At 48.9% G+C, this 22,084-nt stretch overlaps 2 protein-coding genes across 2 annotated transcripts in view; both read left to right on the forward strand.

Moving 5' to 3' along the window:
- MLXIPL (MLX interacting protein like) overlaps positions 1-8,892 on the forward strand; it is a 51,577-nt gene extending 42,685 nt beyond the window's left edge. The window contains exons 12-17 of the mRNA XM_035139401.3: positions 1,965-2,071; positions 3,402-3,521; positions 4,221-4,348; positions 5,269-5,392; positions 6,433-6,562; positions 7,260-8,892. Coding sequence (XP_034995292.3) covers positions 1,965-2,071; positions 3,402-3,521; positions 4,221-4,348; positions 5,269-5,392; positions 6,433-6,562; positions 7,260-7,381 — 731 coding nt within the window. The 3' untranslated portion in view covers positions 7,382-8,892. The remainder of the gene's footprint in view (positions 1-1,964; positions 2,072-3,401; positions 3,522-4,220; positions 4,349-5,268; positions 5,393-6,432; positions 6,563-7,259) is intronic.
- An 835-nt stretch (positions 8,893-9,727) lies between these two features.
- Positions 9,728-11,720, forward strand: DNAJC30 (DnaJ heat shock protein family (Hsp40) member C30). The gene has a single exon (XM_035140112.3). The coding sequence runs from the start codon at positions 9,996-9,998 to the stop codon at positions 10,647-10,649; it is 654 nt and encodes a 217-aa protein (XP_034996003.3). The 5' UTR covers positions 9,728-9,995; the 3' UTR covers positions 10,650-11,720.
- The last annotated feature ends 10,364 nt before the right edge of the window (positions 11,721-22,084 follow it).

Genomic DNA, 22,084 nt, shown 5'->3' on the forward strand with positions numbered 1-22,084 from the left:
CAAAAAATCTGTTATCATACAAAATATATTTAATATATTTTTTATTCGAATAGCATCTTGCGGACCCCTCTGGCATAGCTCGCGGACCCCTGGGGGTCCCCGGACCACCTGTTGGGAACCACTGCTCCAGGGGGTTCCTGTGTTTTCCTTGGGTTCAGTTTCCCTGGAATGAAAGTCACTGGAGACTGTGATGTCTTTAGGATACAGAAGTGGTTCCCAAACTTTCTGGGGCCACCGCCCCCTTGGTTCCGTGAACTCACCCCAAGGGCTCCCTACCCTATAGACAGCTTTATGCAGAATAGCAGTTTGCACAACCCCCTGAGGAAGTTAGTAACCCAATTGCATTCAGCCAAGAATATTTCAGGAGAACTATTGCTGCACCTTCTTACTAACAAATGCAGTGCTTTTTTCTGGGGGACGGGGGACGGGGATGGGACACAGTGGTACACATACCCCTAACCATTTCGTGAATCTTTGTACTTTTGTCCATTTACTGTATTGATTTTTCCCGATTTGAACTATAAAATGGTAATTTTTCTTGAGTCAAAATGAGAGTACCCCTAAACATTTTTTTAAGAAAAAAAAGCACTGAACAAATGTGTAAGGGTGAAGGAAATTTATAGCATGAAACATCCACCTTTACCTTCTTACCAGATATGCGCAAACTTTCCCCTACCACAAATGTACAGTGACTGATTTATAATGAAATCAGTAGCTATTACCAGTGCTGCTTTTCTAGAAAAAGAGGTGCCCAAGCTCACCATGAATGCCTCATTCTCTTAGAATGGCATTGGCACCCACCTGAGAGCTGCCAGAACCGAGTTCCGGCTGAAAAAAAAGCCCTGGCTATTACCAATAATCTTGTGATCATACAGGTGAAACGCGGGAAATTAGAATATCGTCAGAAAGTGCATTTATTTCAGTAATGCAACTTAAAAGGTGAAACCAATATATGAGATAAGATGCATGACATGCAAAGCAAGATATGTCAAGCCTCTATTTGTTGTAATTGTAATTATTTGTCGGTAGGCGGATCAATTATAAATGGAATGTAATTAATGAAATGTAATAGCAATGTTTATTTTTGTATTATTGTAACTATTTGTTTTATTACCGTGGAATTTCCAAAAGAAAGTACCGTATTTGTAAAAATAAAAATAAAAATAAAAAGTTGCATTACTGAAATAAATGCACTTTCTGACGATATTCTAATTTCCTGAGTTTTACCTGTAGGCGCCAACTCTATGGGGCTGAGGGCAGCTCAGCCCCCCCCCCCCAGCTTGCAGGGATAGGGCTGAGCACCCCCAATCTTGAGGGGCTGGGTCCCACCGGATGTCCCTGTGATAGCAAAGGGCCCTGTCGGGCCTATCTATGGTGTTGGCAGGCCTCCCTGGGCCTCACGGCTCTTTCCGACAGGTGTGATGTCGCGTGTGTTATTTTATGCGCACGTTATGAGCTCCCCCCCACCTCCCAGTGTCGTGTGGAACTCATTAATAGAAACAAACACGAGCAAAGGAAATAGCTTGGGAAGAGCAGGGGGAAATTAAATATGAAGCGAGGAAGGTGTTTCGCTTGAGGCTCTAAAGAAAAGAAGTGGTCAGTGTGCTCAGAAGGGCCCAGCTCCAATGCTCCCCCTCCCCCAGGTAATCCCACTGCTCCCTTGGGGAATGACCGAGATATAGGTTTATTGGCCACGTATATACTGTATGACCTGAGCATGGGATGGAAGGCTTGGCAGCACTGACACGCCAACACATCTTGCTTCCTCATTCATCAGTTCCTCTGATGCTCAGGGGACAATGCCATCCTTCCTGCACTCAACAAAACGAAACACAAGCCCCATATCCTGGAGCTACGCTGCCCTCCTCCACTATGTTGTGGGTCAGCGGCGAAGGGGAAGCACTCTGTGCATGCTCAGATGTGATTGAGAACAGCAGAGTCTCTTTCTCCACCCCCCCCCTCAGCCAGTAACCGAAGGATGTCGGGGCAGGGATCCCCAGTGCTGCTGGTGGAGGGGATGATTTCGCCCAGCCCCTACTCGTGCAGTCGGAACAAGACGGAGCCAAGCAAGGTAAGGGGGGGCGAAACAGAGGGGTCTGTGCATCCATTTGATGAAGAGTGCTTGCATCCCATTGGACAGGTAGTGATCAAAGCAGAAAACGTGACAAGTCATCTCCCAATGAAAAGAGAGTCATTGTGGTGCAATGTTGGACTAGGGTCTGGGTTCAAATCCCCACTCGGCTGTGAAATTCACTGGGTGGCTTTGAGGGCCAGCCACTGCCTCTCGCCCTAACCCAGGCATCCCCAAACTTTGGCCCTCCAGATGTTTTGGACTACAATTCCCATCATCTCTGACCACTGGTCCTGTTAGCTAGGGATCATGGGAGTTGTAGGCCAAAACATCTGGAGGGCCGCAGTTTGGGGATGCCTGGCCCTAACCTACCTCACAAGGTTGTTGTGGGGTTTATATGAGGAAGAGGCGAGCTTGAATTTCTTGGAGAAAAAGATGGGACTTAAGTGCAAAAAATAAATTACAATAATACAAATGCACTCTTTGCTGGCAGTTTGGACTCTGTTTTGTGTTCCAAGGTTGGTCACCTGAATTAATTCCTCTCACCAGCCTCGTGAGAAGTATGGGAGCTATAAGACATACTTCCTGGCCCCCTCATCCACATTCCCAATCTTCTCATTCAATGATATATATATATTTTCCAGATGGGTCAATTGCCTTTGGTATATGCACTTAATCCTCTGGCCGTCCTTTGCTTGTTTCTTTTGTCCTCGTTTGTATCCATTTCCTTTTTCATATTGCATTGCGATACTGAAAACCTTAGCGGAAGTTACTCCAAGAAAAACGGGAAGAAAGAAATGGAGTTGTTATTATTATTCTGCCCATTATTCTGCTTTTTATTATCTTTTAATTTTCATGCTCTGTTCTTAATGTTGTTTACCGCCCTGGGATCTTGTGGTACATAAAGGGTGGTACATAAAGGGAAATTAATAATAATAATAATAATAATAATAATAATAATAATAATAATAATAATATATCCTCGCCCTCCCTGGAGATACCATCAGTGATTGATCCTGGGGCCTTTGCCAATGCACATTGGCAATGCAGGTGTGCATTCTGTCCAATGCTCCTCTTAGATATTTACGTGGCATAGCAAAATCTGAACCATAGAACCATAGAGTTGGAAGGGACCCCAAGGGCCATCTAGTACAACCTCCTGCAATGCAGGAATCGCAGCAAAAGCATCCCTGGCAGGTGGCCATCCAACCTCTGCTTAAAAACATCTGTGGAGGGACAGTCTTCCACCACCTTCCAAGACAGTCCAACAGGAGTGGCTTTCTGTACCCCACCCCACCCCGCCTAGCAACTGCCCTTCCCTCTTCCCCAGACCGAGAGCCGCCGAATCACCCACATCTCGGCTGAGCAGAAGCGCCGCTTCAACATCAAGCTGGGATTCGACACCCTTCACAGTTTGGTCAGCACCCTGAGCTCCCAGCCCAGCCTCAAGGTGAGTGGCAGGCGATTGGGGTGGGAAGAGACAAACAGGACAGGGGGGAGGGGCACCCTGAGGCTCGCAAGACCACAGGAAGCTGCCTTATACAGAATCAGGCCATCGGCTCATCTGGCTCCGTATTGTCGACACTGACTGGCAGCAGCTCTCCGAGGTTTCAGGCAGGGAATCTCTCCTCAAAGTGCCGGGCATTGAACCAGAGAATTTCTGCATGCCGGCCAGATGCCCAGCATTGAAATGGAGTCGTTCTCTGTATTTTACTTACTTATTTTGTAAGATTTCTACACCACTTGGTTGCAAGAGAAACCATCCCAAAGCAGTTTACAGATAAAACAATGAAATTATCAAGGAAGACAACTTTCAAAAGATAAAGCCAACAGCAAACTCAAAACAGATTAAGCCACATTCTTGCTTTAGGAAAAAATGTATTTGGCGGGCACCAAAAGGAGTACAGCGAAGGCACCTGCCTACTGTCAAGTGGCAGGGAGTTCCACAGTGTAGGTGCAGCTGCACGACAAGATCGATTTTGTTACAAATGCGGAACTGGTGTTATGTGACACCTGTAACGGTGCAGCAGCCGTAACATTGAATGGCTAGGGCTCTTGAAGCTCTCTCTGGCCTCTTGATGAACCCGGCCCCTCTAAGCCTACCCTGCTTTCTCCCTCCTGCCTCCCCACACCCGACGATGCTGCGCAGGTCAGCAAAGCCACCACCTTGCAGAAGACGGCTGAGTACATTGGCAAGCTGCAGCAAGAGCGAGCTGCCCTGCAGGACGAGGCACAGCACCTGCGGGATCAGATCGATGAGCTGAACGCTGCCATCAAGTAGGACTCTACAGGGGTTTTTTTGGGAGGCACATCAGGCCTTTTCTCAGGGGTGGGGATCTCAATTTGGCCAACGAGCCAATTCCTGACCTTCTCTGTTTCATGTGAGCCCCACATTGAACCATGCAGGCAAAGCCACAGCGCTTCTTGAGCACTGATGATTTGTTTGTTTGTTTATTTATTAAATATACTTGTACCCAGGTGGCGCTGTGGTTAAACCACTGAGCCTAGGGCTTGCTGATCAGAAGGTCGGCGGTTCGAATCCCTGTGAGCTCCCGTTGCTTGGTTCCACCTCCTGCCAACCTAGCAGTTCAAAGCACGTCAAAATGCAAGTTGATAAATAGGAACCGCTACAGCGGGAAGGTAAACGGCGTTTCCATGTGCTGCTCTGGTTCTCCAGAAGCAGCTTTGTCATGCTGGCCACATGACCTGGAAGCTGTACGCTGGCTCCCTCGGCCAATAATGCGAGATGAGCGCGTAACCCCAGAGTCGGTCACGACTGGACCTAATGGTCAGGGGTCCCTTTACCTTTACCTTTATACTTGTATACTGCTTGCCATAAAAACATATAACCAAGAGGTTTACAGCAATAAAGACATAAAAACCATACAAGGAAACCATTGAAAAGTTAAAAGCAGACATCAGTTAACCATTGTGAAAAAATGTGTTCTTAATTGCCTGTGTAGGCCAGGCAGACTTAGAAAAGTTTACAGCAGGCGTTTTAAGAGTTAGCACAGAAGGTGCCTGCTGAATCTCTAGTGGCAGAAAGTTCCACAGGACTGGGCTGACAACAATAAAGGCTCTGTTCCTTCGTCCAACAAGCCTTGCCAATTTAGGAAAGACTAGCGAAGCCCCTGCAGATGTTCTCAGAGATTGTTTCCCCCCAAAGGAAAACTGTCTCCTTGTGGTTCCTTTTGTAGCTTGTGCCAGCAGCAGCTGCCTGCCACGGGGGTGCCCATCACCCGCCAGCGCTTCGACCAGATGCGGGACATGTTTGATGACTACGTCCGTTCTTGCACCTTGCAGAACTGGAAGTTCTGGGTTGTATCCTTTTTGGGAGGAGAGGGTGTGTGTGTGCGTGTGTGTGTGCGCGTGGGTGCCTGCCTGTGATCACAACTGCTCTTCACAGTGCTTGGTAAGGTTTAATGAGAAATAGGCAGCTGTGGAGGGACAAGCAATAACTGAGATAAAAGTCGAGTAGCAGGCAACATGATAGACATTTATAAAATGATGCATGGCACAGAATCACGGCATTGTGGAGTTGCAAGGGACCTGAGGGTCATCTAGTCGAACCCCCTGGAATGAACCCCCTGGAATGCAGCAATTTCAACAAAAGCATGCATGACAGATGGCCATCCAACCTCTGCTTAAAAACCTCCAAGGAAGGAGAGTCCACAACCTCTTGTGGGAGTCTGCTGCACTGTTGAACAGCTCTTCCCATCAGGAAGTTCTTCCTAAGGTTTAGTCGGAATCTCCTGGCTATAAAAGAGGATTAGGCAAATTCATGGAGGAGAGTTCTATCAATGGCTACTAGCCATGGTGGCTGTGCTCTGCCTCCCCATTCAGAGGCAGCAATGCTTCTGAGTAACAGTTCCTGGAAACTGCAGGGGAGGAGAGTGCGCTTGTGGTTGTGACCTGCTTGCGGATTTCCCTTTGCGGCATCCGATTGGCCACTGTGAGAAGAGGATGCTGGACTAGATGGGCCATTCACCAGATCCAGCAGAGTGTAACTATATTCTTATGTCCTTGCATGGTTGCGGGCACCACCCAGGAGGTGGGGTGTGAAAGCAGGGAACTACTATAACACCATAAACATGGTATGTCAAATGCATGTTACAGGTGACAGTGAAATGTAATCATTTTAGAAATCTGTGCTGCTGTTGGTTAAGTGAGAGTGGGTTTTAGCCCCAGGGAAAATGAAACGCTACCTAGGCGGTAGAAATGTCATGTGGATCGTAGCCCCCAAATTCAGGAACAGACAGTGAACAGGTCGGATTTTGCGACAGCGCAGATAAGAGAAGGTGGCAATGGTGGGGCAGCTCATCACACTACGTTCTAGCCCTTAACAGCACCTCCTCTCTCAGTTCAGCATCATCATGAGGCCACTCTTTGAGTCCTTCAACGGGATGGTCTCCACAAGCAGCATGGAGACCCTCGGCCAGACATCCCTGGCCTGGTTGGATCAGTACTGCTCGCTCCCAGCGCTGCGGCCCAGTGAGTAGTTTCTGTGACCCCCCACTTCCTTCCCACCAGGAGGGTGATGGCAGTTAGGTCTTTCCAAACTTATCTCCATCTTCTTCCTAGTACAGCAAAGGGGTCCTGGATAAGGAGGCTTCTTGGACACCAGCTGAGGCGAGGCACCATGTAGAAAATATACACAAAGATGATGATGTTGATGATCATCATCATCATTGCACAGGAAAGAGCAGTTGAGCAAAGCTAGGAAATGGTGTGTACATTCTGAAAGCTATCTCCGTGCTGGCTTGCGAGGCCGAAAGTGTGAATGGCTTCTGTTGGGAAGCGACTCATTCTCAAGTGGAGCCAGCGATGCTCCCGAATCCCAGGAAACCAGGACCCGCAGGAGGGGAGAGTTCTGTTGTGCTTGTGGGTTTCCTATTGGGGCATCAGGTGGGCAGCACTGAGAACAGGATACTGGACTAAACCTGATCCAGCTACAGCGTTCTTCCTAAGTGCTCACTGATGTTTTCAAAAGAGGACGAGGCAAAGTTTTTGTTGTCATTACGTTTTATTATTATTGTTACACTTCATTTATTAATTGCCTTCTGAAGCACTGTATCTTCCCAGAAGAGGCATCTGTTTGGCCACTGTGAGGAATTGGGTGGGCCCCCGCATGGCTTGATCCAGCTACATGACTTTGCTGATGATCTAATGCCTGCTTTTCTTCCTTCAGCCGTCCTGAGCTCCCTCCGTCAGCTGAGCGTTTCCACCTCGATCCTGACCAACCCAGCAGCCATCCCTGAGCAGGCCACCCAGGCAGTGACAAGGGCAGGAGCCAGCAATGGTTCTTCGTAGCCCCAGAGGATGACGAGGCACCAGCAGGGGCCGTTGGCTAGAGCAGCACCCAGCTGAGGAACTGTTTGTCCAGAGTGGCTTGGAAAGAAGCAGCCTGGAAGAAATTGCCCACACCCCAGGCTGGCCAGCCCCCATTCCTGGAAGGGAAGCCTCCTTCACCCTGGCAGGCTATTCTGTGCCCATTTCTTCCTGAATTTACTGTACTAGCGACCACAGTTCAAAAACCACCCGGCGCAAGCCACAACCGCAGCACTCTCCACATCCTGGCCTATGTAGGAAGTGGACTTGCCACCAGACCTCATGTAGGCTGTGTACTTCTTCACACATAGTTCAACTGTGGAACTTGCTCCTGCAGGGAGCAGTGATGCCCACCAACCTCGATGGCTCTAAAGAGGATTATACTAATTTGAGAGGGGAGGCTATTGATGGCTACTAGCCATAATGGCTATGCTCTGCCTCCACAGTTGAATACCAGTTGCTGAAAATGTCAAGAGAGGAGAGGGCTCGTGCTCCTGCTTGTGGGTTTTCCAGGAGAGGCATCTGGGTGGCCACTGCGAGACCAGGATGCTGGACTAGATGGGCCCTCTTTGGCTTGATATAGCAGGACTATTCTGATCTTCTGATGTTTACTTTCTCTGCACACATAGTGGACAATCTTCAGCTTCTGCAGTGGCACCATGCCACTTTCCCAGTCATTGTGGGTACTAGAAGATGCCCTTTTCCCTGTCAAATCTTGCCTGTCTCCATCAGTGCCACTCAGGCCTCTGAGATGCGCCCATGTTGCAACTGGACAGCCCCCTGCTTGTGCCTTAGCCCACATTTCAATAATTTTAGGGGACTTTGTTCCAAAGGGAATCCCAATGGCACCCCACTTATAATAGTAGAACACACATGGTCGCTTTTCCCGAATGAAGAAAGACCTACATTTTCAGACAGGGTACATGGTCTCGTTCTTCATTTGTGGGCAAACTTAGCCAAACCGCTGTTGTTACCCTTTTGCATGCACTAATTTCTGAGTGAAAGGGAGTTTCAGGGCCCTCTTTTCTCAGATGCCTCTCGGAAACCTGCACACTAGGCACAAACCCTCTCTGTGTGTTTTATCTCCGGAATCTGGAGCTCTAATGTAGACTGCCTCTGAATGTGGAGGTCTCACTTAGCTGTCACATTTAATTGCCCCAGCATCAACCCACCTGCTAAACAGTGCAGCATTGCAGCAACTGCCTTCTGCTAGCCAGCAAACTCCCCTGGCGACCTTTCATTAAGCCTGCGTCTCTTTTCCAGCCCATGTTTAAACTGCAAAAAATTATTCTCAACCCTCCACCTAAGGGAAATAAATCCCAGCTGCTCCTGTCTCTTTCAAAATGAAACCATCAGAACCATCTTGTGCCAGGCTGTGCCAAATCCGAAACAAGCAGCCACAATTGTAACAAGGACATGTTTGCACCTGTGTGGCGGAAACACTGCCTCTCAGTGCAGCAATAAAACTTCTGCAAAAGCTTATGTTTATTCTGTAATGTGATCTATTTGCTTATCTTTTCTGTAGTTGTCTCCCCCCCTCTTTTACAATTGGGATCGAAAAGAGCTGCTTTGAGCTCCCACATAGCTCAGTGGTCGAGTGTCTGCCTTAGAACCAGAAGGTCCCAACTTCAATCCGCAACAGCATCTCCAGGCAGGGTTGAGAGAAACTCCTGCCTGAAACCCTGGAGAGCTACTGCCAATCAGTGTAGACAGTCTGACTGATATATCAAGGCAGCTCCCGGACGACTCCTTCTGCAGGCTAGTGTAAGCCTAACAATCTCACAACACGTTCATTTAAGCACACCCCCAAATTTTAGGCTTCATGTCTATAAGGTTTCTATTTCAGCAGGCTGCATTCCCAAACTCCTGGCTAATTTGTTCTCTCCCTGCCCTGCATCTCCTGTGGACTTATGGGGCTTGCCTCTTACAGTGATAGAAGCCTCTGCTTCTGTGTGCCTGACATTGCAGGAATGTGTGTGTGTCTGGCACATGATGGCCCAGTAATATAGTCAATGGTTTACCCCCACATTTTTCATGAGTGAGTCAAGCTATGACAACACTGCCCATGATGCTTGGAAAGAAGATGGTTTCTAACAGCCCCGCAGTGTAGTCCAGTGCGTTTCCCACTATGGTGTGGGCTGAGAGGAGCTTACAACGGCCCTGCAGTGCAGTCCTGCGTCCTCTCCCTCCGCCAAAGCAGTCCAATAACACTCAGTGCCTCCCCCCGCACCTTTTCCCATTGGCGAATAGCCGAGCCAGGCATCCCTCCAATCGAGTGCCAGAACGCCATCACTCTGCGCGCTCCTCCTCCATCGACCAGCTGTGCGGGCAAATGCGTCGCCTTATGACGCCATTTGCCCGCCCTCGCCCGTGATGCGTTCTTTCCCGCTATTGGCAGAGAAACGCGTTCGTCTGCATCCCGCCCAACAGCAACCACGGCCCCACCCATTTCCCCAGAAAGGAACTGCCTCCCAATTGGGTCCTGGCCCTATGACGTCACTAACCGGCCGGCTCCTTACCTCGGAAGCGAGCCAAGATGGCGGAGGTCAGTGTTGGAAGGGCGGCCTGCTTGGGCCGCTGAAGCCGGCGGCATCCCATGGCCTTGTTAAGGGGCCTGAACAAGGGGACGGCGGCTCCACTGCTGTGGTCGGTGCTCTCCCGCCCGCCCCACACGGCGGGCCTTTCGGGGACCGAACCCGGGGGCGGAACAGGCCGGTCGGGCTCCGGTCCGCAGGGCTTGTACGAGCTGCTGGGGGTCCCCTCGGGGGCCACGCAGGCGCAGATCAAGACGGCATACTACAAGCAGTCTTTTCTGTACCACCCGGACCGCAACGCCGGCAGCGAGGAGGCGGCGCGGCGCTTCACCCTCGTCAACGAGGCCTACCTGGTGCTGGGCAGCGTCGCCCTCCGAAGGAAGTACGACCGCGGCCTGCTCAGCAGGGAGGACCTGCGCACCGCCGGCAAGCCCTCGGGCAAGACCACCACCACCACCGGCACCTCTTCAGCCAGCAGGACGCAAACCTTTGCCTCCACGCGGCCCCAGGACAAGCCCATATTCGACTTTGACAAGTTCTACCAGGCCCATTATGGGGAGCAGCTGGAGCGCGAGCGCTTCATCCGCGAGAAGCGACGGGAGATGCTGAAGCGCAAGGCCGAGATGGAAAACATGTGGCGGCGGGAGTCCTTGCAGGAGTTGGTGGTCGCCATCACTTTCTTGTCAGTTCTGATCCTCCTCGTCAGCTTCAAGTGAGCAAGGAGGAGGAGGAGCTGACATGGCCAGGTGTCTCTTTGGGCTTGCCACTCCTGGGGGACTTTCTCCTGGAGCAGGCAGAACCGGGTAGGAGAAGCGTGTCCTCCCCAAAGGCTCTGGCTTCAAGGGGTACACAAAGCGTCCCTCATGAAGGCTGATGTGGGCTCCCACCAGGGCCAAGCTTGGAGGGATCTCTGCTTTCCTACATGCCTCACTGTAATCACCCAGAGAACATAACAAACAATTTCAGAAGGATTTGGAGTGTTCCCAGACACTGTGCTGAGAAGCAAGACTCCAGATGCCAGTCCCAATAATAATAAAACATTTAAAACGTGCTTTACTGTGCCTTAGAAATCATACTCCTATCATCTAATTATTGTTGGCATGGAATTGGTTGCCTCAGCTGTTTTATTTGGATCAAAGTGCAAGTGGTTTTAATTTCCCACACCTAATTGTACTGTGAGAAGTGAATGGTATTTATGAGAATGTATTGAGCAGGCATCCCCAAACTGCGGGCCTCCAGATGTTTTGGCCTACAACTCCCATGATCCCTAGCTAACAGGACCAGTGGCCAGGGAAGATGGGAATTGTAGTCCAAAACATCTGGAGGGCCGAAGTTTGGGGATGCCTGGTATTGAGCATGGTGCTTCAGTTAGCAGGTGTCATCTCTCTAGCTGCAAATTCTCCCTCTGGGTGGGGGAGGGAGGGATTTCAGGTCTACCTTTCCTTTCTTTCATAGGAATTCTGCTGACTCTTTCATTGGGTGTCCCCTGCACTTGGGCCCAAAAATGCTGCTCCACAACTTGGGCACTTAACAAACCTCTTTGTTTTGATAAAGGATGCATCTGAAGAGAAGAACGTTCTCATTTGGAGACTTTGTGGTGGCTTCTAATAGTGTTTGGGGGAAATGCATTCTCTTTTATGGGGTAAACTGCTGTAGGATTCACTCTTGCAATTTGGAATGTAATGATGTGGCCACGGTGTTTTAATTTATATATACAAATGATTCAAACCAATCATGTGAATGCTATTTATTTTAATATGCTGTATAAAGACACAAAGAAAAATTTAGGAACTGTCTCCTTGTCCTTCCAAGTCTTAAAGTGAAACACTTAGATGCTTCTGGAAACACAGCTGCCTGGTCCCTTCTTTGATTGGTGTTGAGTTGTAAAAGTAAGCAAACATTGTGTGGGGTTATTTAGAAGGCCAAGAGAGGAGAGAGTAGCATGTGGTGAATGTTATTCCTGCATTGCAGGGGTTTGGGATAGATGTCCATTTGGCTCCCTCTTTGAATACGTGTGGGTAGGTTTCACTGAAATTGCAGGTGGGTTGAAGGTTGTGGGTCAGGAAAAGACTTTTAGTAAAAGGTGAGTTTTTAGTAGGCTGTGGGAAGGGGAGAAGCCCGCCCCCCTCTTCTCCCCATATTCTTTCCATTCACCATTCCTTTTGCAATTCCCTTTGAAGCAAGTTAGGAGAGGAGGGCAACCACCCTGAGCTGTGGTTGGTCCAGCTCAGCAACTCCCCTTGTGTTGAAATTGTGTTTTTCCAAGTGCTGGGTTGCTGTTCCCGAGTGGTGCAGCAGAGGGGGTCCTTGCACCATTGTTCAGCTGACAGTGAAAGGAAACTGATTTTCATTTGGAAAGGATATCGTCATCCCACAGCTAAATAAGGAGGGTGTGGCTTGCTCAGCCAGGCTTGGTGAGGGAGCTCTTCTCACTGATAGGTTGGTGGCAGGGAAGAAGTTTTTTTCTTGGGGTGGCTGATGAAGAAGCCTGAAACTAGCTGGAGAGGTAGTAGGATAACTGGATCACAAAACCATGAAAGGTACCCAATAGAAATATACAGTAGATGAGTATATTGTTTTCTCTCTAAGTGAAAACCTCACCAGGCAACTAACCCATCCATTCCATTTGAGTATTGCACCTGATTCAGGATGCCGCTGCTGCTGTCCTCCAAGCCCAGGTATCCCTTGGCCATTCAGAATAGCCCCCCTCCATCTCCCTTTTCAGCTGTGGATGTTGGACCACTTCCTTGGACAAAGGTCTTGCCACAGACACCTATGAGATACTTGAGCTAGCGTTAGGGAGAGCGCAGGGCGGCTGCATACAGACAAGAATGCGATTCTGACTGGCTTGGGCAGAAAATAACTGAACCTCTTTGCTGAATTCTATCCCTGATTAACTTGGCTGGTTAGCCACTGGGCCAGCATTCGCTGCCCTCATCCTGGTCTTGCAAAGTGCAGGTCTTTGAATCTGGCCTCTAATCCCTACCTGGCCTGTGTGGCAAATCCTGCCTCCCAAGTGCAACCCCCCACTGCAAATTGAATTATCACCCGTGGGTTTCTACTGAGGATTGTACTTCAATCTTTCTTACACTTGAGTATATCCTCATAGCTCATAGTCTAGTTCCACTGCAGGAAAAGCTGCATCTGTCAGAATTCCTTCTAACAGCATGAAGCAATAGTCAACAGAACTCCAGTTCTGCTTCTGATGCTTTCTCTGCAGAGGAGGGCGAGCAAGATGATGATAATATTGTAGAGTTGGAAAGGGTAATCTAGTCCAAACCCCTGTAATGCAGGAATAAAGGGTCTGGAAACAGAGCCTTAAGAGGAACAGTTGAGGGAGTTGGCTATGTTTAGCTTGGAGAAGAGAATGCTTGAGGAAGACGGAGCAAGCTGCTTTCTGCTGAACCAGAGGGGACAACCCGAACCAATGGGTTCAAACAACAGGAAAGGAAATTCTGATGAAACTTTAGGAAGAACCTTCTGGTGGTAAGAGCTGTTCAACAGTGGAACAGACTCCCTTGGAAGGTGGTGGAATCTCCTTCATTGGAGGTTTATAAACAGGTTGGATGGGCATCTTTCAGGGATTCTTTAGCTGTGTTTCCTGCATTGCAGGGGGTTGGACTAGACCATTGGGGTCCTTTCAAATCCTAGGATTCTTTGGTTTCAGCTTGATTTTCAAGCCGTGAAGCCTGAAGTCCCAGGACTGCGTTTCCTCAGTGCTTTGGACCTCTTCTCAGCCTCTCCCGCAGGTTTACAAAAGCTAGCCCACAAATTAAAGAAGAAAAATGTGATTAGGCTGCCAGCTTGTTCATGACTGTTGGATACAACTCGCATCAGCCCCAGGCAGCATGGGATGGTGAAGGGAGCTGGGAGTCCAAAAACATCCGGAGGACCATGCAGGTTGAAGGATATTGACTTCGCATGTAGGAGCAGGGAGACCCAGATTTAAATCTCACCCGCCTTTAGCTATGTAGTTCACTAGGTGACCTTCAGCCAGCCCCCCCCTCTCTCCCTCCCTCCTGCCTGGCCTACCTCATAGGGTTGTGCTGAATATAAAATGCAGCATGTGTGTGTACATGTACGTAGCTCCTTAGAATATATACAGTAAATAACCAAATAAAAGCACCTTGAAGCCCCCCAGCCCCCCACCCAGCCATGCCACAGAGCTTGCAGAAAGGGAGGGGGGTATATACTCCTTGTTGCATGCGCTGCTTATTTCAGCCCGGGGTGGGGGGTCCTCTGCGACACACCCCACATGATCCTGACTGTCGGGTGAAGGCACATCGCAGTTGCTAGGGCTCTTTGGAGAGGTTTGCAGAACAGCAAGACATCCCTCTCTCACACACAGGAGGAGCTGGATGCTGCTGTTGCCAGGGCAACGGGCGGCCCATCAGCGAGCAGGAGAGCCTGGCTGGTCCTCTCCGCCAATCGCAGGGCCCGGCTGGCATCCTAGAGACAGCGACTCTGCTGCCTGTAACCAGGGGTTACCCACTGGCAAATGGGAAGCAGATCTCTCTCCCCCCACCTTCCAGTTCCCCCCCTCTCTGGGAAAGCGTTTGATTTCCTATTAACCTAAGCAGCTGGGGGGGGGGGCTAAGAGGACCCCCTCCTCCCTATCAGCGGTTACTTAGCAGCTAGTTCATGAGCATAATAACCTGTCCCTAAAGGCTTGGGGGCAGGAGGGGGACGGGACAGGATCCAGCCAACTTAGTTCTCCAGCTATGATTCCAGCAAGCAATGCTCAATTTCTGATGGGGGAGCCACCAGGAACACAAGGCAAGGCTGAAACACCACTCTGTCCCTGGTTCCACACAGAGCTGCATTAGCCTGAATGAAGGGGAACAGAGTTTGTGCACCCAAATCAGCATTATTCGGGGTTACTCCAAATCCCAACCACAGCCTTAATGTGCACACACACACACACACACACACACTACTTTCAATAGAAACAGTATTTAATTATTAGTGATGATATTCAAACTCGCCCTACCATTTTCTCCATGGAATTTTTTAAGTTTGTGAAAAGGAAAGTGAGCTACCCAACAACTCTTCCTCTTGCTATCTATCTATCTATCTATCTATCTATCTATCTATCTATCTATCTATCTATCTATCTATCACCTACCTACCTACCTACCTACCTACCTACCTACCTACCTATTAGCATCCTTCTGTCTTGAGAGACAATGGAGTGTGCTTCCGGGGGTGAAGTCACTGCTGCATTAGCAGCACCAAAGTGACCTCCCTGGGCCGCAAGTCTGGGCAGTGTGTATGGAGGTCCTGGGCTGCCTAGATGACGAGACTCTCCCCTCTTTGCCTCACTGATATGGTCCAAAAGAAAGCAGAGCAAGACATTTGGCACCACCTTGGCTGCAGGAGTTGCCAGAAGGAGTATACAAGGCACCATCCAACCATCTTAGGGACTTCACTTCAGATTTGTGTAGGGTTTTACTCCTTAGCCTTTTCTTCTCCCAGATATCCCACAAGGAAGCGGATGTTTAGGATAATAGAATCCTAGAGTTGGAAGAGACCACAAGGGTCATCCAGTCCAACCCCCTGCCAAGCAGGAAACACCATCAAAGCATTCTTGACATATGGCTGCCAAGCCTCTGCTTAAAGACCTCCAAAGAAGGAGACTCCACCACACTACTTGGCAGCAAATTCCACTGTCGAACAGCTCTTACTGTCAGGAAGTTCTTCCTAATGTTTAGGTGGAATCTTCTTTCTTGTAGTTTGAATCCATTGCTCCATGTCCGCTTCTCTGGAGCAGCAGAAAACAACCTTTCTCCCTCCTCTATATGACATCCTTTTATATATTTGAACATGGCTATCAGTCTTCTTTCTCCTAGATAGGCTACCTTCCCAGGTTGACAAGTCCCAAAACTGCCTTCGTGACAGTTTGGACCCACTGTTGGTTTTGTCTGTTTAATCCACCAGAACCTGTCTTCACATGCAAAGGAAGTCCCTGACTCACTGAGGGTTTGAGACCTATTGGCTACCCTCACCTGGTTTAGCTGGCCAATTGAAGCTGTTCCTGGGGTATGGCCAATGTTGCATGCTGACAGCTTACATGAGCCACAGGTGAGAGCTGAGTGCAAAGCGGGGGCCAAAGGCGGAGAAACTACCCTAGAAGGAGCATGGTGTACCCTTCTGCTAACACCTCATAAACACATATATGAACGGCAAGCTAAACCTACCCAATTCCCTCAACCGTTCCTCATAAAGCTAGGTTTCCAGGCCCTTTATCACCCTGGTCACCCTTCTCTGCAAACTTTCTAGCTTCTCAATATCCTCCTTAAACTGGGGTGCCCAGAACTGAGCAAAGGAATCTGACCAAGACAGTATATAGCAGTACTGTGCATTTCCTCTCTGAACTCAGTTACTTCCTCACTTGAGAGTAGACCTGAACAGGAGTCTGCAACAAAGATCATTTTATTTTTCAGAGCCCATACCCTTGTTGAACATTTCTCTCCCTGCCCTCATGTGATGTAAAAATATATTGCTGAATGTTAGGCCGTAGTTATTGTGTTGAATTATTTTGCTCTATAATTCCTTATTTGGGTTTCTTGATTGATGCCTGGTTTCTGCTCTTAATATCTGCTGGAGGTTTCGCTGTTAATTAAACACACATTTCATTTTTTTTGGGGGGGGCATCTTTTAAAACATTCTGTCTTTCCAAGAAGCAGCCACTGCTTGTCTGACTGGGGAGAGCCTCGCCAATATTTTGTCTGGTGCTTCCCCCAAAACAGCAAACACGGCTGTGCTGTGCCGAGGCAAACGCTCACCCTGCCAGCCGGCTGTTCCTGCTATATTTGCAGGAGCTGTTGGTGATGCAAATTTCTGTTGTGATTGAATGTTCTGTTACTGTCTACCCTGGAGAGTGCCGGGCCTCTGGCCCAAGCCATGCCAATTTGCCAATGCCTGGGCGCAGTCCATTGGAGTTTAATAGAGCAGGGAACCAGCCCCTCTCTAGAGGGTGTGTTGGCTTCCTGCCTCACATTGTTAGGGTTGTCCCAAGCACCTCCTGCCTTGGGTTTTTCACACTGGGCCTCAAATATTGTATTAATTTACAAACCCCTGGACAATTAAGTCCAGGGTACCCCGGGGATCGCCTGATCCCTTAAGATATCCCAGCTCGATCAGTGAGAACATCTTCAGGAGCGCTGTTGATCATTTCCAGAGTTGGTGAGGCTCATATGACAATGAGAAGCCAAGACCCAGCCAAGTCCTGTGGAACTCTCTGCCACTACATACTCAGCAGGCCAACTTTTAAACGCCTGTTTAAAAATATAAAAATATATCTTTCCACAATGATTTACTGATGCTTGTTTTTAGCTTTTTTGTTTTTCACTTGTTATGCTTTCCCTATATGCTTTTATGTGTTTATTGCTGTAAACGGCTCTATTTTTACGGTATACAAACATTTTTATAAGTAAATAAAACAAATATCCTTTTAAACATTTGTCTGAATTGTTAAAACTTTGCTTATAGGGGAGCTTGCTGTGTTGCAAAGGGCCTGTGAGACAAACGTACCCTGTCATAGTCAATCACATCCTAACTTCCAGAGGGTCCGCTCTCCCAGTTTGCCTCACAGATCTATGGGGCATCAATAGAACTTCCTGGATCCAGTATACTGTATGCCCTTAGGGTCCCCTCCAACTCTATAATTCTATGACCAGCTTGGTCACCCTCCTCTGCACACCTTCCAGCTTGTCAATGTACTTTTAAAACTTTGGTGCCCAGAACTGGACACAGGCCACCAGGTGGGATCTAACCAAGGCAGAACAGAGTGGGACTATCCTTTCCCTCGATCTGGAGTCTAGACTTCTGTTGATGCAGCCTAGAAATACATTAGCTTTTTTTGCTGCTGCATCACACTGTTGACTCATGTTCAGCTTGTGGTCTCGGCAGACCACCTATTCGTCTCATATCCGGAACAGAAATCAACCCATCAAATAAAGCGGGTGTTCAATGTTGTTGTTGTTTTCTATGTGATGTGACCACCTTTAAGATAGCTGAAGACGGCTTTCATATCATCTCTTGCTCTTCTCCAGGTTAAACTTCCCCAACTCCCTCAATCGTTCCTCATAAGATTCTGTGCCAAGTAGCCCTTAGTGCCTTTGTGACATCAGCAGCCAATCTTCAGCCTGTTCTCAGACCTTTCTGCATGCTTAGCAACCAACATGCCCAGCACATTGCAATGACTGCCATTGTTAGCAGGTCTGAGACCATTGATTTAAGAGATAGGCATGAGCTTAAATAGGCAACTGTGCCTTGCCACTGTGGCTACTTTCAGAGACCATGGGGGATTGTGACTTAATGGGCACACCCTCCACGTTTTCATGTGCAAACTGGAAAACAAATTGCACCACAGGGGGTTGGACTAGATGACCCTTGGGTCCTTTCCAACTTGACAGTTGTGTGAAAATCTCATCGTTTCTGCCATGATGCTGGTCTCCCGCCCTCCCAGTTCCACACACCTCAATGTCTCTAGGATGCAGATGACCCCTGCAGTTGAAAACGCCGCTGGCAGAAATGTATTCCTTCGATTTATTCCAAAGAATATATATTTATATACTTGTTTCCACACTTATTTTTCCAAAAAACATTACATGGAAAAGAAAACGTCCACAAAGACAGCATGGGGTCTACCTTGAAGCTGCCGGAATCGGATTGAGACCGTGGGAATATTTAAAGACCCCACCCACCCACCCACCCCCTGACACACATGGAAAGTTTTGCAGTGGATCCTGAAAGAGAGAGGTTCTGGCTTGTAATGGGGTTGGGGTGGGGAGAGTGTCAGGAAAGTTCAGTTGATGTTTCGGAGACAGGGAGAACCCTAGGAAACTGCCCCTTCCGCTCCTCCCCCACCCCCAGTTTCTCAAATCTTGCAGAAAAAAATTCAAATCAGCAAAGTCATATTCCAAGAACGAGGCCACTAGGCTTTCTCAGGGAAGTGAGGTCTTTTGGGGTGGGGGTTTATTTCTGGATATAGGTGGAAATACATTATCACCCACCTACCCCCAAAAAAACCAGGATGTGGGGCCCTTTCAAAGCTCAACCCAGGTGGTTGTAATTAGGTATTATTTTTTTAACCTAGCCATCAAATAGGAAAACTGTTCTGTGTCAATGCTAGAAAACCAGCCGCGTTACATTTGCATGCATTTAAATGAATTAAAATATAATTGCCTGATGCCCCCCCCTTTCCTCCTCTCCTTCATTGGGAGCTGAGACAACTTAGAAGGTTTCAGACAAATTTTGGAATGTCAGATTTACTCTGCAAATGGAGCCAGTCCCACCCCACCCCCCCGATATTCATCTAAAGCAGCACCCTCTGTTACATTTCCAGTGAAAACATGGAGTTTGGACAAATTCATGGATGGAGAGGTATATCGTCAACCATCCGTCACAACAGCTGAAGAGACTTTCCAGGTTCAGGAGTAGTCTACCTCTGAGTTGCAGTTGTCCCATTGGAAATAACGAATACCACCCAAAGGCATCTGATTGGCTGCTAGTGGAAACAGACCGCTGAACATTGTGGACTGTCAGCCTGATCCAGTAGGGCTCTGGACAAGCAGGTTTCAGAGAGCCAGCCTATAAAACCAGGGTGGAGGGCAAAAAATCAGTATCCTCCTTCTGGGTGTGATTAGATTCCTACCAGGCCTAGACAGCATAGCCATTGGCCAGGGATGAAGGGAGATAAAGTCTAACAATATAAGAACCTAAGAAGAGGCTGCTGGATCAGACCATTGGCCCTTCTATCCCAGCACATAGCTGTCAAGTTTTCCCTTTTCTCACGAGGAAGCCTATTCAGCATTTTAAAAAAGGGGGAGAACTTGACAGCTATGTCCCAGCAGCCTTTTATTTTAGAGGGGCCAACTAGATGCCTATGGAAAACCTGCAAGCAGGACCCGAGAGCCTCTCCCTTCCTGGGATTTCCAGTAATCGGTATTTAGAAGCATTCCTAGCCCTCTAACTGTGGAAGCCCTAACTAGTCATAATGGCTACGGTAGTGGCCCTCCTCCTCCATGAATTTGTCTAATGCTCTTTTAAAGCCATCTAGGCTGCTGACCATCACGGCCTCCTGCAGCAGGGAGTTCCACAGTTCAACCTTGCACTGCACAAAAAAAGGACTTTCTTTTATCAGTCCTGCCACCTCCAGCATTCAAGATCAGGGGCCACCATAACTACTGCAGGGGCCGGGGGGGGGGGGCTCCAGAGTGCCATGATCTAAGCCAGCCTTTGTCAACCTGGTGCCTCTCCTAGATGCTGGAGTCCAACTCCCAGCAGCCAGCATGACCAGTAGTCAGGGACGATGATGATGGAAGCTGGGGTCTGGCTTCATCTGGAGGGCTACAGGCTCCCTATTCTGGTCCCTTCCAACTCCCTTCCAATTCTATGATTCCATTCATCCCCCGCCCCCTATTTTTGCAAACTGGCTTTCCTTCTGCCAAATTCCACCAAGCTTGACATTTTGGATTCAGACCTCATCAAAAACTGTAAACCGCTTCAAGGTTTTTCTTACAGTCAAGCGGAGGATAAATTTTATGGAAATTAAATCGGCATTTCATTTCAGCTCCCTGGAATACGCCCTCTAGAGTGGGTGGTGGTGGTGGTTTCAGGTGGTCCTGAATCACAGCCCCTCAGTGCCAAATCCTCTACATTTTCTCCTCCAGGAACTGGATTTTGCAGCCGTTCCTCTAGGGAAGGGAAAATAGGTAGTTGTAATGACTCTTGGGATTGGAGAACCTGGCGGCTGTAGCAGTGAGGGGGGGGGGGTCAGGGATCACACAGTGTAGAAGGAAGACTGGGCTGGCCAGGGGTTCATTTGAACCAGAGTAATCTAGCAAGGCAAAGCAACTGGATGTGCTTTCAGCTCTGGGACCCGTGGAATGCTGGCAGTGCCTCTGAGCATGTGCAGAGTGCACTCCCTTTATCATAGCTGCTGTGCCATGCTCCTGCCTGGGTTCAAGCAAAGAAAGAAGGCTCCTCCAGGCCTCCAGCTCAGCTGGCAGCTGCTTTCTTCCTCTCACTGCCCTAGACCTCCTGGCTCCCTACATCAGGGGCCGGTTTCTCAGCACTGGGTTGGAGGAGTTGCCCTGGTACACAATCCCTCCTGGTACATACACAATCACCCCAGCAACCAGCCAGAGGTGGAGGGCGCTGCCACCCTCCTCTCCCAAAGTGGGATCAGTCACAGGGACGTCATGCCCCATGGAAGAGGGGAGAAGCCGTCTCCTGCCTGAGCAGGCCCCCCCCCACTCATCTACCTTTCTCACCAGCTCACCCAGGGACACCCCAAACGCTCTTTCTACACCAGGGATGGCACAGTCAGAGGCGCAACAGCTGCACTCATCCTTACCCACCCCGGCTGTCTGTCTCCACATGGACAGGGTAAGCCCCATCTGCAAGAGCTGAAATAAAAATCTCACCGCCCGTCAACAAAAAGTGGGGACCTTTTGACAGCTGAGCGCAAATTTCAATATTTGTTTCGCTCTCTTAAAAAAACATTTTTCGAGACACTTCGTACAAATTGCTCATGCAGAGAAGCGGCAGGCAGCCTCATCTGCTGGCAGGTCAGGATACTTGCTTTCTGGTTCCCTCGGCAGTGACTGAATGACTCACTTATACCAGCTCCTGAGGAGGCTGAACAAGAGAAGAAAACAGGGCCAGTGACTCATCCAGAGACACAGAAACCACCTCTTCCATGAGAGAGCACTTGAGACTCTCTGGATTTTTTTTTTTTAAAAAAAAACACACAAATAAGTTTTCCGGTTCAATCCTCCCTCTCGCTGCAGCCTCCCCCGAATCCTGACAATTCAAATTTTTTGCAAGCACATTCAAGTTAAAACGGCTCAAAAATACATCCTCACCTGGCCCACCCCACCCCAGTTTGTTTTTGTGTGTGTGTTTGTGTGTCGCTCAGCCCTACGTCTTCTGGAAAGACAAATTCCACCCCGCCCCCCGCCCCAGACCCTGGCTGAGCCCCACACCCCATACCCTGTTGAATCCGTGTGTGCTGGTTCCACAAACCCATCCTCTAGCCGTGGCCTAACTTTGGGCTTCATGTCCTACCCTGTGCTTCGCAACCTCAGCCCTTGCCCCCCAACCCCCCCAAATTAGCCCTCCCAGTTCTACCTCAGAAGCCGCC

The sequence above is a fragment of the Zootoca vivipara genome, chromosome 14, assembly GCF_965207765.1.
Source record: "Zootoca vivipara chromosome 14, rZooViv2.hap1.1, whole genome shotgun sequence".
In the NCBI taxonomy this organism is placed as follows: domain Eukaryota; kingdom Metazoa; phylum Chordata; class Lepidosauria; order Squamata; family Lacertidae; genus Zootoca; species Zootoca vivipara.